Genomic DNA, 13,109 nt, shown 5'->3' on the forward strand with positions numbered 1-13,109 from the left:
AAATTAAGGACATGTAACCATAGTTACCATAAAGAGCACCCTTTCAGAAAGCAGTTCTGCAGGACTGCTGCCCCACCACCAGCTTGATTGACACCTGTGGTTATCTAGTCATATTTGCTTGTACAGAGATAATTTATAATTTAGTTCTTGGTTAAAAAAGACAAAAAGTCAAGCTAAAATACCTGCTTGTATCTCCCCACCAGTCATAAGTCAACTGTCTTTAATTTTAGGGACTTTGAGTCCAAAGCCGACCACATCAGTGATGCCAGCAGGACCCCTGTGAAGACACGGAGACACTCGTGGAGGCAGCAGATCTTCCTTCGGGTGGCCACCCCCCAGAAGGCCTGCGAGTCCCCCAAAAGATACGAAGGTGAGGCCCACCCCCCATGTGAGCCTGGATTCCGGCTTGAGTTTTGTGTTTGGTGAAAGAAGAGGTGAAATGAGATTTCAAGTTAAAGTCATCCCCCGATTTTAAAGTTCCCAGGTTAGGAAGTTCAAATGGCAATGCCTGTCACTGTTTTCAGAGGATCCCACATTCCAGGAAGCCTGTAATAACATTCAGCAGCTTACAACACCTTGTGTTACAAACAGTGCTCCTTCTGAGCCTTTGTGACTACCCCCACCCACCCCCCACCCCGGGGAGTGTTGGGAGCTCAGCTCGATGCCCCCACATCCTTCCTTCCCTTCCCAGTACGTTCCCAGGCTTATCCGTTTTCTCCCTCTGCAATCAAGGTGTCAGTTTACACCCTGCCTTAGCATGGTGGGTTTTTTACGTACCCCCACCCCACTGGTCACACTTGTGCTGCTTTGTGCCTTGTTGATTACTGTGCATCAGTCTGGCGTCACGGAAAGACTCTTTCTCATCCTCTTTTGCCCTCCAAAGAAATGCATGCAGACCTCAGAGATGCAATAAGAAGAAGATCTCAGTAAAGCGAATCACATGAATTTTTTGATTTCTCAGTGCACATAAAGGTTATGTTTACACTGTAGTATAGTGTAGACATTACAGTGCAGTCTTTTAAATGTGCAATAACATTATGTCTAAAAAACACACATACCTTAGCTAAAAACCTTGATTGCTAAAGATGCTAACTATCATCTGATAATTCAAGGTTGCCATAGACATTCAGTTTCTAAAAAAATGCAGTCTCTGTGAAGAACGGTAAAGCTAATAAGCACAGTAAAACAAGAGTAAAGCTAATGAGCACAGTAAAACAAGCTATACCTGTATGCGTGTCCATGGTAAGTCACTTCAGTTGTGTCCGACTCTTTGCAACCCTATGGACCATAGCCTGTCAGGCTCCTCTGTCCATGGGATTTTCCAGGCAAGAATACTGGAGTGGGTTGCCATACACTCCTCCAGGGGATCTTCCTGACCCAGGAATCCAGCCTGCGTCTCTTAATCTCCTGTGTTGGGAGGCGAGTTCTTTTCCACTCGCATTGCGAGTGGTATAGAATGTGCTAAAGTTTATTTTTAGGCTTTTGCATGTTGAGTTATAATGTGAAAGGGGAGTTTAAATGAAGTTCCACTGACTAAAATTAAGATTTTTCTTTGCCCAGTGAGGTCATAAACTTTCAAAATAGATATTTGCTTTACTAAATATTCCTAATCAGAAAGTGTTACAAAAGCACAGGGAAACAGTCACTCTCCAAAGATTACTTGAATTCCTCAGATTGCAAGATTGCCTGTAGTGTAGACTCACGCTTCTTTTTGTCTCTGAGGACACAGCCAAGGCTGATCTGAGGGTTTTCAGACTAGGTTCCATGTAACTGTCTTGGGAGGAGGTGTGACTATTGGAGGAACCCTTGTTCCCTCCCCGCTCATTGTTTCTTCTCTCTTCCTCCCCACCACTCCCCCCAGAGTTCTTAGTGTTAATTTGGATCCTGAATCTTCTGCCAGATTAAACAAGAACCGGGTTTGGGATCAGCTAGCGTTGTGATGTAAAACATGTAACTTCATTTGTACTTAGGTCTTTGATTGTAAAATGGTTACAGTAGTGTTGGCTCTTCCTATCTCATGGAATTACATAAAATTATAAATGTGAAAGTACTTTGAAAGCCTAAAGGCATGTCAAATGTAAAGTGGTAGCATTTTTGTTACCATTATTGAGTTTGGAGCACTGATGTGTTTAGGTTCCTATACCGATGTTTCCTGGCAGGAGCAGTGTAAGGGAACACTGGTTTTATTAATTCAGTGTGATTAAAAATTTTTTTTAGTAAATTGAGTTTATTTCAATCTATCATTTTAGAAAGTTTTAAAGATTTTATTTTCATGTTGTAGATTGCCTGCTAATGTTCAACAGCCAGATTGTGTAACCTAGTTCTCTCTTTTTTAAAAAATTCTTTTGTTAAAATTCTGAGGCAGAGGGGTCTGCTAGGGTAGGTGGCGATAGAAGGGTGGTGGCCATTTCACCAGGCAGATAAAAGGCACAGCTCCTGGTTGGAGCTCTGCCCTCTGAGGAAATATGGTGTCCTCAGGCCCCACCCTGGTGCCACTCTGCTCTGGTGTTGGAAATAACCCGAGTTTCTGGACAGGACGGACACTCCTAACTCCCAGTCGGTGTCTGGGGGGACCTGAGTCAGAAGGTTAGTCAGTGCTGGTGAACACTCTGTCCTCTGGAGAACCCCAAGATAAACTGAGCGAGGAGACTGCACTGTGGGCAGCGTGAGCGCGTGCGATCCTGTGTCACCCCAACACCTAGAAGAGGGATGGGAGGAACACCACTGTCTGTGTCTGAGTTCTCCCTTTGAAAGTGAAGCAGGAAACTATTAAATCAGTTTAGTCTGGGAATATTGTTAGAAATGGATATTTAACTCCATGTTGTATTCTTACGATGGTCTTTGCAGGAGACAGCGTTTTTTGATGACTTTTGGACACTCTGAAACAGCTGGGCAGAAGCATGCAGGTGATGAGATGGGATCTGTGGTTATTGCCCCAGAGGTTATTGCCATACTGATTGAAATAAGGGAGTGTGATGTTTTTACTGACAGTGTGAAAAATGTTCCGAATTCATAATGTTAGAAAAAACCAGTGGTGCAAATGTGTCTGGTATAGTCACCACTCCTGGGTGGAAGTCACTCTGGTGGTCCCACTGGAAGCTGCTCTGGCCTCAGCCCCTCCACCGGGGACCTCCGTGGAGCTGCTCACCCACATCTTCCTGCCGCTGGAGCTCTGGGGGACCTCTGGGCTGAGCAATCAGGGTTTTGATTGTCTGCGATCATGGTGAGCCGGTGGCCAAGCCTTCTGGCCGGGCTGCTGTGAACAGGCCCCATGCTGCAGAGGGCTCTTCCTTTCTTTGGGGGAGTGGAAGGTGGGGGCAGAGGGGAGAGGAAGGGACCAGAGGGAAGGAGACCCAGGAGGGGACCCTGAGTTGTGATTCGTGATCGCAACCACAGAACAGGAATAACACCAGACGTGGAGTTCGCTGTCTGACAACAGGGCCCCCGTGTGGCAGTGGCGGTAGTGTGTGGGGACTGGTGGCGCTCGAAGTGTGTGACGTCTTTAGTGTATTCAGACGTGTAACATGTACCGACAGTGCGTTCAAACATTCAGCGCAGTGGCCAGGAGTGTGTTATGGGCCATGGACAGCTGTGTGGAGCAGCCTGGCCCACTCTGGAGTGGCTCTGATGAGCTTCCTTAGATGGAGCCACATCCTGTCTCCCTGTGGTTTCATCCCTCCTTCCTCCTGGTCTCTGAGCCACACAGAATGCACTTGCTTGCACTTCCTTTCTTCAGATGACAGAGGGTCATGGGGGTGCTGCTTCCTCTGAAACTCTTCTCCAGGCTGACTGCCCTCAATCCTTCGCCCCGGCACAGTGTTACTGCCGAGTCCCCTCTAATCAGAGTCCTGTCCCTGAGCATAGTCGGCCCCTGAGGAACCCAGCACCCAGCTCCGCGTCCCTCCGTCTCCCACCCAGGCAGCGCATTCCTCTCTAGGTAGACGAGGTCACTTTCCTAGCCTCTCTCTGCTTTAGGTGATTAACTCACATTCTTGGCTCTTACCTTATCTTGTCCCCTGGGGCATGAACTGTTATTTCAAAATTGGACCGAGTCCCAGCTGGTCTTGATGGAGAAAGATTTCTAAGGCAGTGTTCATCTAGTTCACACCTGTGAAGTGTCACAGCGTCATCCAGTCCTTTGGGGGTGGTGCTGAAGCTCGTGCTGGTGGCCAGTGCGTTGTGGCAAGCTGTGTAAAGTTAACGAGGCTTGCCCTCGGTGTCTCTCTGTGATGGAACAGTACTACGTGCCGCAGACTCTGCCCTCTGCTCCTTCGCCCCCGTCCTCACTGATCGTCAGGGCCCAGACTATGCAGCTGCTGCTGGCTTTCCCACTGTCTGCTGCAGGAAGGTGTCCCAGGGAACCCGATGCTGCCCTGGGTGACGGGCATGGCACAGTGTCCTGGCCTCTCTGAGAGAGGCTTCTGCTTGGAACCCTCATGCTCGCCATGTGGGCTCCTTCCTGAGGCCTGTGCTTGGGCTGTTCCCTCTGCCTGGACTGCTTCCTCCCCGCCCCACCCCCCCACACCCCCAAATCCCCATGAGTAACCCCCCACCTGCTTCACATTATTGCTGAACATAATCTTTTCACTGAGGCTGCAGCAGCCACTGTGCTTCAAGTTGCACCCCCATCCCTTCAGATATTCCTCGTCTCCTAACTGTGATTTTTTCCATAGCCTTTCTCACTTTGAAACATACTCTGGTTATTTGCTTAAGCATTACCTTTATCATCAGGTTCCTCCAGCCCCCAGGCTCCATGACTTCTAAGGGAAGCAAGTAGCCTGCTCAGATTCTTAGAAACATAATACTTGGTCCTTAGTGATTTCTCAACTCCTTCCTTCTTCCTGCTTATGTCCTTTTTGCTCTTAACAGAATTAAGAAATGCTGTCTTGCCTGGAGAATCCCAGGGACGGGGGAGCCTGGTGGGCTGCCGTCTCTGGGTTCGCACAGAGTTGGACACGACTGAAGCGACTTAGCAGCAGCAGCAGCCTTTTAAATTATATGGTAGGAACTCTTCGTATAAAATAGAGAAGAGAAAATAAAAACACAACTCTTGAGTTGCTGTAATAATTAACACATCACACCCTTATTTTTGGCCAGTGCTTTACATGAGTTGTTTCCTTTAATTCCCAGTCAACCTTATGGAGGTCAGTGTTCTTATTACACCAGTTTCACAGATGAGGGAGCAGAGGCTTGGAGTGGGTGAAGTCACTTACCCAAAGCACAGAACTGGTGGGCAGGACTGGAGCCATGGGCCCGTGCCCCACGGCTCCCATGAAACCACACCCCAGCCGGGAAGTTGGGTGTGGCGCTGTGGGCCTGCTTCTCTCTGCGTGGGGTGTTTGTTTTCAGCCTGCGCCTGTGTCCCGTTGCTGGCCAGGCAGCAACACGTTTCAGAGCATTTTGACATAGAGACTTGCCTTCAGTTAATCATCTTCCTTCCCCACGTGTTAGCCCTGGGACTAGGGTGCGCTGGGAGGGAGGTTGATCTCTTTATATCTGTCTGAATTTTCTTCTGACAGATCAAGCATCTTTATCCTCTGCCATTGTCTGCTTCCCAACCTTAAGGTGCAGAGAGCAGCGTTTCCACTGTGGCCTTGGGACCACTTGGGCTCACATACCTTCTGTGTGTTTACCTCCAGCTATGAGACCTCCAGATCCACAGGCAGTTGAGGGCCCCAGAGATCACTGCATCAACCAGACCATGCCAGGCAGAGTGCGTGCTATCAGGGGTGCCCCTGGGTGTCTGTCTGCTCCACCTTGCGGGGGGCACCCGCGACAGCCCAGGTGTCTGCAGCCCATGGCATGAGAGACACAAAAGTCTGCTTGTAAGGCGCACTTAGCACATGCCTTTTACAATATATTTGGTACTCAGAGCGACTGTGACTTCTTTGCATTTATATTCTGGTACTGCAAACTTCACTTAAACAGGCAAGTTTAACCTTTCTTCAAGGTAAAAAAAAAAAATTGAAACAGGGATATTTGTACTGTCCCATCTATTTTGTCCCACTTGGAAAATACTAATAAAGCAAACTCTTAATTTAAAAACCATGGTATTTGCAGAGCAGTAAGGATAAGTGAAGGATAAATAGAATTTTCTATAATTTGGGGGTTCTGATTTAAAAATTAAAAAAATTTTTTTGGCCACACCCCATGGCAAGTTGGGACAGGTATGGGTTCTGACCAGAGATTGAACCGTCTGCTTTGGAAGCATGGAGTCTCAACCAGTGGACCACCAGGAAAGTCCCCCTGATTTTTATAGATGGGCTAAAACCTGGAGAGAGAGCTGTTGGTGACTAGGGAGTGTGACTCCAACTAAATATATTGTAAAGAGAGAGGAAAGGACAAGGCCAGGCAGTGTGGACAGAGGCGGGTAGATTAGACTGAGCAAATACTGCCTGAGAGTCAGCTTGTTGCATACTCAGGGGTGTGTGACTTTGTGCAAAATCCCTATGAAATAATTAAGTTGCAGGAATCTGAACTTTATGTTTGGAGACCTATCTGAAGTTGGTGGACAGTTATTTTCCATTTGGAAATTTACTTAGAAATATTTAGTAGATCCAGCATGCTGCTGCTGCTGCTGCTGCTACTAAGTCGCTTCAGTCGTGTCCGACTCTGTGCGACCCCATAGACGGCAGCCCACCAGCCTCCCCCGTCCCTGGGATTCTCCAGGCAAGAACACTGGAGTGGGTTGCCATTTCCTTCTCCAGTGCATGAAAGTGAAACGTGAAAGTGAAGTCGCTCAGTCGTGTCCAACTCTTAGCAACCCTATGGACTGCAGCCTACCAGGCTCCTTCATCCATGGGATTTTCCAGGCAAGAGTACTGAAGTGGGGTGCCATTTCCTTCTCCAAGATCCAGCATAAATATTCCTAAATCCCAGGCTGTTTTTTTTTTTTTACTCGACATAGACCAGTTGGTCTCTTGTAGGGATTCCCACTTGAAGTTATTTTAGCAGAGTCCAGCAGGGTGATTTCCATTCTGACCCCCAGAGGCAGTGGAGTGGATGGGGGCTCTCTGCTTTTCAGCTGGTAGGTCATGTCAGCAGCATCACTGCATTGCAGGGAAACTGCAGTAGAAGTAGGACCGTCTCCAGTTTGTGCTTGAAGACTTGGTGAGGCAGACTTTTTTGTGATAAAACAAACATAGGTAGATCATAAAGTGGAATACTAAAAGCTGTGTAGTGTTTCACATTTAAAGCAGAGTCCTCACTGATGCCCTGAATTTATGGCCACTCATGGCTGGTGCCCCAGGACCCCTAGGGAAAAAGCGTTCTCTCTTTGTGTTACCAGTTCTTTGGGTGAAAGGTTTGTGAGAGACTGGGTATGTGGAAGGTCCATACTTGGTAAACTGTAAACTTGATGATTGAGGGTGGTGGTATGGGGTTCAGTGAAATCTGTTACAGGGCAGAGCCCTGAAGGTTGGATGTGTTTAAGGCTGCTTTTAGGGCAGACATGGCAGTTCCGTGTTGCTGATGTCTGTATAATGGCCCTTTGTCACTTCCGAAGCCTTCCCACTATTGGTCCCCACCACAGGCCTGCTCTGAAGGTTCAGGGGGCAGGGATACTGTCGTCCCTCAGGCGGGAGTGAACATGCCTGTGGGTTATGTGGCTGTCTCTGGATCGTGACCTAGAACAGCACTTCACACACTGCCATTGTGCTCAGAGGCCTCTGGTGATCTCAGTAAAGGCTGATTCTGGTGCCTGGATCTGGGTGGGTCCAGAGGGCAGTTTCTGACAGGCTCCCTGGTGATACTGACGATACTGGTCCACTATGAGTGGCAGGCGCTTAGAACAAGCGCCTGTGGTCCATCCAGCCCAGACAGTCTAGCCCTTGGTCAGGACTCCTGTGTGTGTCTGCTCCTGTAGATGGCCCAAGGCGTCACCCACATGTGTCGGACCTCAGATAGATCTAGGTCATAAGTAACCTAGATTTTTTGAGAGGATTTGTGCTGCCTGGAGACGCAAAGAGTTGATCTGGTGGGAAAATGGAGTGATACAAAACATGTGGTAATAGGGATAAAGAAGAATCTGACAGCGTGCCAAGTGAAGCTAAACATACGGCGTCTGCCTCGTCCCTGCTGCTTCACTTGCAGGCGAGCTTTGTCTCCTGGGCGGCAGCCGGGCACAGAGACTGCGCAGGTGTTTGCTTTCTTCTCTGTGGGCTCTAATCATCAGGTCTACAAAAAATGCTGAAAATCAACTTTTGACTAGATGTTCTGTAGTAGAAATACTCCATGGTTTTTCCTCCTAGTGCTTCATACAAAAAAAGCCACAATTCTTTGTTGTTAAGAAATGATTTTTTAGGTAACTCCCAACTATGGAATGGGGGGAAATTCCTTTACTTACCTCTGTGTGCCAAGGAACAATTTTAGTCTTGGTTCAATGCCTTTCATTTAAGCATTTCAGGTTATACTGTGCATTTACCAATTTTGCCAACAATAGAAGCAGTCAAATTTTTACATGTCTTATTTTTAAAAAAAGGAAAAGGAAAACTCATCTAATATAGATCAGACTTATTGATTTGAAACCCGTTGTATAAATAAATAATCCAGTGAAGCTGAAGTTCAAAGGGTTTTTGTGTTGTGAGTATAGCTGTGTCAATATGCCTAATTTATGACACAGTTAAATCAGTTGGATTAGATATTAGGTGTAAACAGTAATGGCAAAACCAAGGAGTATTATCAGAATCTTCATTATGACTATTTTATGTTGTGAAAAATGTAGAAACTGTTGTATTACTATGATTTATTTTATATTGTTCATGGCAAATTTTCAAGAATTTATATGCCACTGGGAAATTTTAACAGATGGTAAATAAGTAGAATGACTGCAAGTAGGACTTAACTGGAACCCGTAAGCGTCAGGGTGACCCTTGTTTTGATCCCCAGTTCTCGGCATTCACTGTGCGTCAGTCACATGGCGAGACTTAGCATGTGGGCCACACCTGCCCCTCTGCACTCCTCATATCAAGGGCTGGCGATGGGCCTTGGGCTTGAATCCTCCTGTCTTTGTAAACCCACCCAAAACATCCTAACTGTGGGGAACCGCTGTTTTAGTTAAATGTAAGAGGATGGCTGCAAGGAGATCCAACCAGTCCATTCTAAAGGAGATCAGCCCTGGGATTTCTTTGGGGGGAATGATGCTAAAGCTGAAACTCCAGTACTTTGGCCACCTCATGTGAAAAGTTGACTCATTGGAAAAGACTCTGATGCTGGGAGAGATTGGGGGCAGGTGGAGAAGGGTACGACAGAGGATGAGATGGCTGGATGGCATCACCGACTCGATGGACGTGAGTCTGAATGAACTCCGGGAGCTGGTGATGGACAGAGAGGCCTGGTGTGCTGCAATCATGGGGTCGCAAAGACGTGACTGAGCGACTGAACTGAACTGAAGAGGACGGCTTGAGACACTGTCACCGCTTGGTGGCAGTGTTACTCCCTGTGTCTTGCTGGCCCTTTCTTTTTCCAATCCCAGGAAAGCGTGCTTTCTTTTTTCCCCGTGATTTTGTTTTTGGTCTTGTTTTTGTTATAGTACGTACCTTCCTCGCTGATTTGCAGCTTATTTGAATGAGGAGAGTACCTTCTGAAATCGAGATGTTTTTCTTTCATTTTCCACAAGGTTTTAGGGAGTGGGCAAAACAAGGAAGAGAAAAACAGTCCCTGATTGCCAGAGACACAAGACTTTCTAAGATTGTTCTTAACCTACTTTCCATATAATTTTGCTTTTCCGTGGTCAATACAGACTAGGTTCAAGATAAAATACTGCACACTGGGAATGGAGTGTTCATGAATTTCAATAGTTTGAAGCTACTAGATTTTTCTCCTTTAACTGTGCTTTTTGGTACATCATTATAGGTGGGGAAGCCGCAGTGAATGGCTAGATTTGACCTCAGTCTGCTGTTTTTGAGGCCTCATATCAGTTGTAAATTAGCCTGATTGAGCCTTTCCTGGTCAACCATTGGCATTTAAAAGTCAGTCCTTACTCTTTATGCAGAGGTTGGCTCTAAGGGTTGATGGAGATGCAGAGACAAAATTTCAGTCTCTGCTGTTGGTAGGAAGGGGACGGAGGGCCAGGGGCTTGGGTACCCAAGGTCCTGGAGTCGGGAGACCAGGGTGTGAATCCTGCTTACAGCACCTTGGAAACTCCTCCTCAGGGCTCATCCAACTCTCAGAGCCTGTTCGCCTTCAGGATTAGAGTCCAGAGTCAAAGATCTTCATTTGTCGTCTTAGAACTTTAATCTGTGGATACTGGGGAGCCACTGACATTTGTAAAACAAGGAAATGGTAGGTAGTATGAAACTGTTCTCAGGGGGATATAATCTGTAGACATACCTGAACTTGAAACAGCCTCAAAATTGGGGCAGGGCTAGGGTGAGGCAGTCAGGTGCTCTGAGTGCGAAATTTAAGGAGGCAGTCGCTTTTAGGGTCCTGCAAGTATGGACCCTGTGCGCACATGACCCTGACAGTGAGTGCTTCCTTTATATTTTGCATCCTAGGGGCCCACCTTCCTCACCCTACTCCTGGTCTTAGGTGGGTGTACACTGCCTCCCTACAGCCAGGACACCGCTGCCTGGGAGGTTTAGATTAGCTTAAAGAGGAGTCCTTGGCAAGAAACTCGTGTTTTGTTGTTGTTGTTTTTTTTAAAGCTTTATTGAGCTAAAATTCATATACAGTTCACCCATTTAAAGTATACAGTATATTTTTCTGTATTTATAGGGTTGTGGAACCACCGCTACAGTCTAATTTTAAAATAGTTTTTGTCCCCCAGACAGAAAGCCATAGCTGTCACTTTCCAAAACCACTCCTCTTTCCCCTAAACCCGAGACAACCCCCCGTCATCTTTCTGTCTCTGTAGATCTGCCTGTTCTGGACATTGTATATAAACAGAATCGTGCAGTATGTGATGTGTCTAGCGGTGTTTTCAGGTGCATCGTGTTATGTGCGTACCATTTAGCGGTGTTTTCAGGTGCATCGTGGTATGTGCATACCATTTAGCGGTGTTTTCAGGGTGCATCGCGTTATGTGCCTACCGGCGCTTCATTCTTCTGTACGGTCAGTTACTACTCCATTGTATAGACGGGCCTCGAATACAGTCACTTACCTTCCGGCTGTAATGCGCCTGTGAACTTTCATGTTGTTAGTGTTGTGCAGTCACGTACTGAGAACGGGTTTTAATGGTGAGTATGGAAGCTCCTTCTCTGGGGGTTTTGAGTTGTCACTCGTAATTCTGGCCTTGGGGATGGTTAGGCCAGTGAGGGTGGGTGAGCCTCCGTACTGCTGGCCTTGTTTGCCTTTCTTCCCCTGCGGACTGAGGGGAGAGTGCAGGGGCGGGGGGACTCTGGTGTTGCCCCCAGAAGCACCTGGGAAGGTGAGGGTGGGGCTGGCCCCGTCGGGGCTCCCGCTCTCCCACTCCAGGTCAGTGACATTGGCCCAGGGCTGCGTTTCTTTCTACCGTCCTAGGACTGTGTGCCCGGGATCCCTTGAAGAAGTTACAGAAACACAGACTGCTCTTCCTCATTCCTGAAGTTTCTTGGTGGAGCCTAAGGTTGTGCAATGCTTACAAGTTCTGGGGATCACACTTTGAGGTCCTCTGGATGTCACAAGCTGCAGCAGCTGATAGGCAGGGGTACATCCTATTCTGATTTAAACTCATGCCAAAATGCCTCGAGTGGTTGTTAGTAAAATAAGTGAATTGAAAATTAGAAATATGTTCTATGGTGGATTATGAAATAGCCAATAAATCCCATCTTGTTTGCAATAAAACTCACCAAACATCAATAGTAGCCATTGCAATTATCCTTATCAGTATTAAGCATTAGCGTTTGCACTTTCAGAGTTAGATGGTAATTCTCACACTGACTCTATGCAGTCAGTACTATGCCCGATATTTTCAAGGAGAGGAGGCTAGCAATATTGAATAACGTGCCCATAGCTCCACACACTTAGTTCTTATAGCTGCGATTCCAATCAAGCTGTGCTGTGCTTAGTTGCTCAGCTGTGTCCGACTCTTTGCGATCCCATGGACTGTAGCCCGCCACACTCCTCTGTCCATGGAGATTTTGTAGGCAAGAATACTGGAGTGGGTTGCCATGCCCTCCTCCAGGGGATCTTCCCAACCCAGGGATCGAACCCAGGTCTCTTGCACTGTAGGCAGATTCTTTACCGTCTGAGCCCCCAGGGAAGCCTAAGAATACTGGAGTGGTAACCTATCCCTTCTCCAGGGGATTTTCCCGACCTCAGAATCAAACCAGGGTCTCCATCACTGCAGGCAGATTCTTTACCAGCTGAGCTACCAGGGAAGCCCCCAATCAGGTTGGCTGTACTCTAAATCCAGTCTCTTAATCACAGTATGGAGCTCTTGACGGTTTTAGGAATAAATTATCAAGAGTTCTGATGGTTTACTCCCTGAAGTTAGTGTCTGTGTAGTAATAAAGTGCCTTTGAGTGAAAGAACAGTTCTTATGTGGAAAGTATTCTAGAATTAAATGTTGTTCAGTTGCTCAGTTGTGTCTGACTTTGCGACTCCATGGACTGCAGTACGCTAGGCTTCCCTGTCCTTCACCATCTCCCGGAGTTTGCTGAAACTCATGTCCCTTGAGTCAGTGATGCCATCCAAGAGTTAAGAATTAAATGTTAACTCTTGTTAATACAGTGCATGTTTGGGGCATTATTTACTGGTAACTCTAATTTGTGAAAAATAGAATTAGAGTCTTCTTAGTTGAATGGTTTCTATTAAATTCATTTATTTAAATGAAAAAATGTCCCTGCTGGAGGGAGTGAGGCAGGGCGGTCCCACCAGATGTGACCAAGCAGCCCCAGCCTTAGAGCTGTAGGCGCACTCAGCACACTCTTGGTTTTGTAAAATTCAGAGAGAAAGCACAGGGATACGTTGAAGTGCTTCCTGAGTGGATTTTTTTCCAAGTGAATTTGTTTTATCACTTTCATGTAAGTGAAAATATTTGCAGAATAAGTACTAACAAGATTTTAAACATCATTCACCAAAGTAGGAACACTGTAATTACGGTCTTATATGATTCTAAAAATAGCTTGGAACCCCAAGTACACATTTTATACTTGGGAGAATCGTGGGTTTCCCACAGAAAGTTGAAGTCT

At 46.7% G+C, this 13,109-nt stretch overlaps 1 protein-coding gene across 5 annotated transcripts in view; it reads left to right on the plus strand.

The window, feature by feature from the left end:
- TBC1D1 (TBC1 domain family member 1) overlaps nt 1–13,109 on the plus strand; it is a 223,444-nt gene that overhangs the window by 134,532 nt on the left and 75,803 nt on the right. For all 5 annotated transcript variants that reach the window (XM_052641620.1, XM_052641622.1, XM_052641617.1 and 2 more), the window contains one exon: nt 231–370. In XM_052641620.1, the coding sequence (XP_052497580.1) occupies nt 231–370 (140 nt within the window). The remainder of the gene's footprint in view (nt 1–230; nt 371–13,109) is intronic.

Source organism: Budorcas taxicolor, chromosome 6 (genome assembly GCF_023091745.1).
Source record: "Budorcas taxicolor isolate Tak-1 chromosome 6, Takin1.1, whole genome shotgun sequence".
In the NCBI taxonomy this organism is placed as follows: Eukaryota; Metazoa; Chordata; class Mammalia; order Artiodactyla; family Bovidae; genus Budorcas; species Budorcas taxicolor.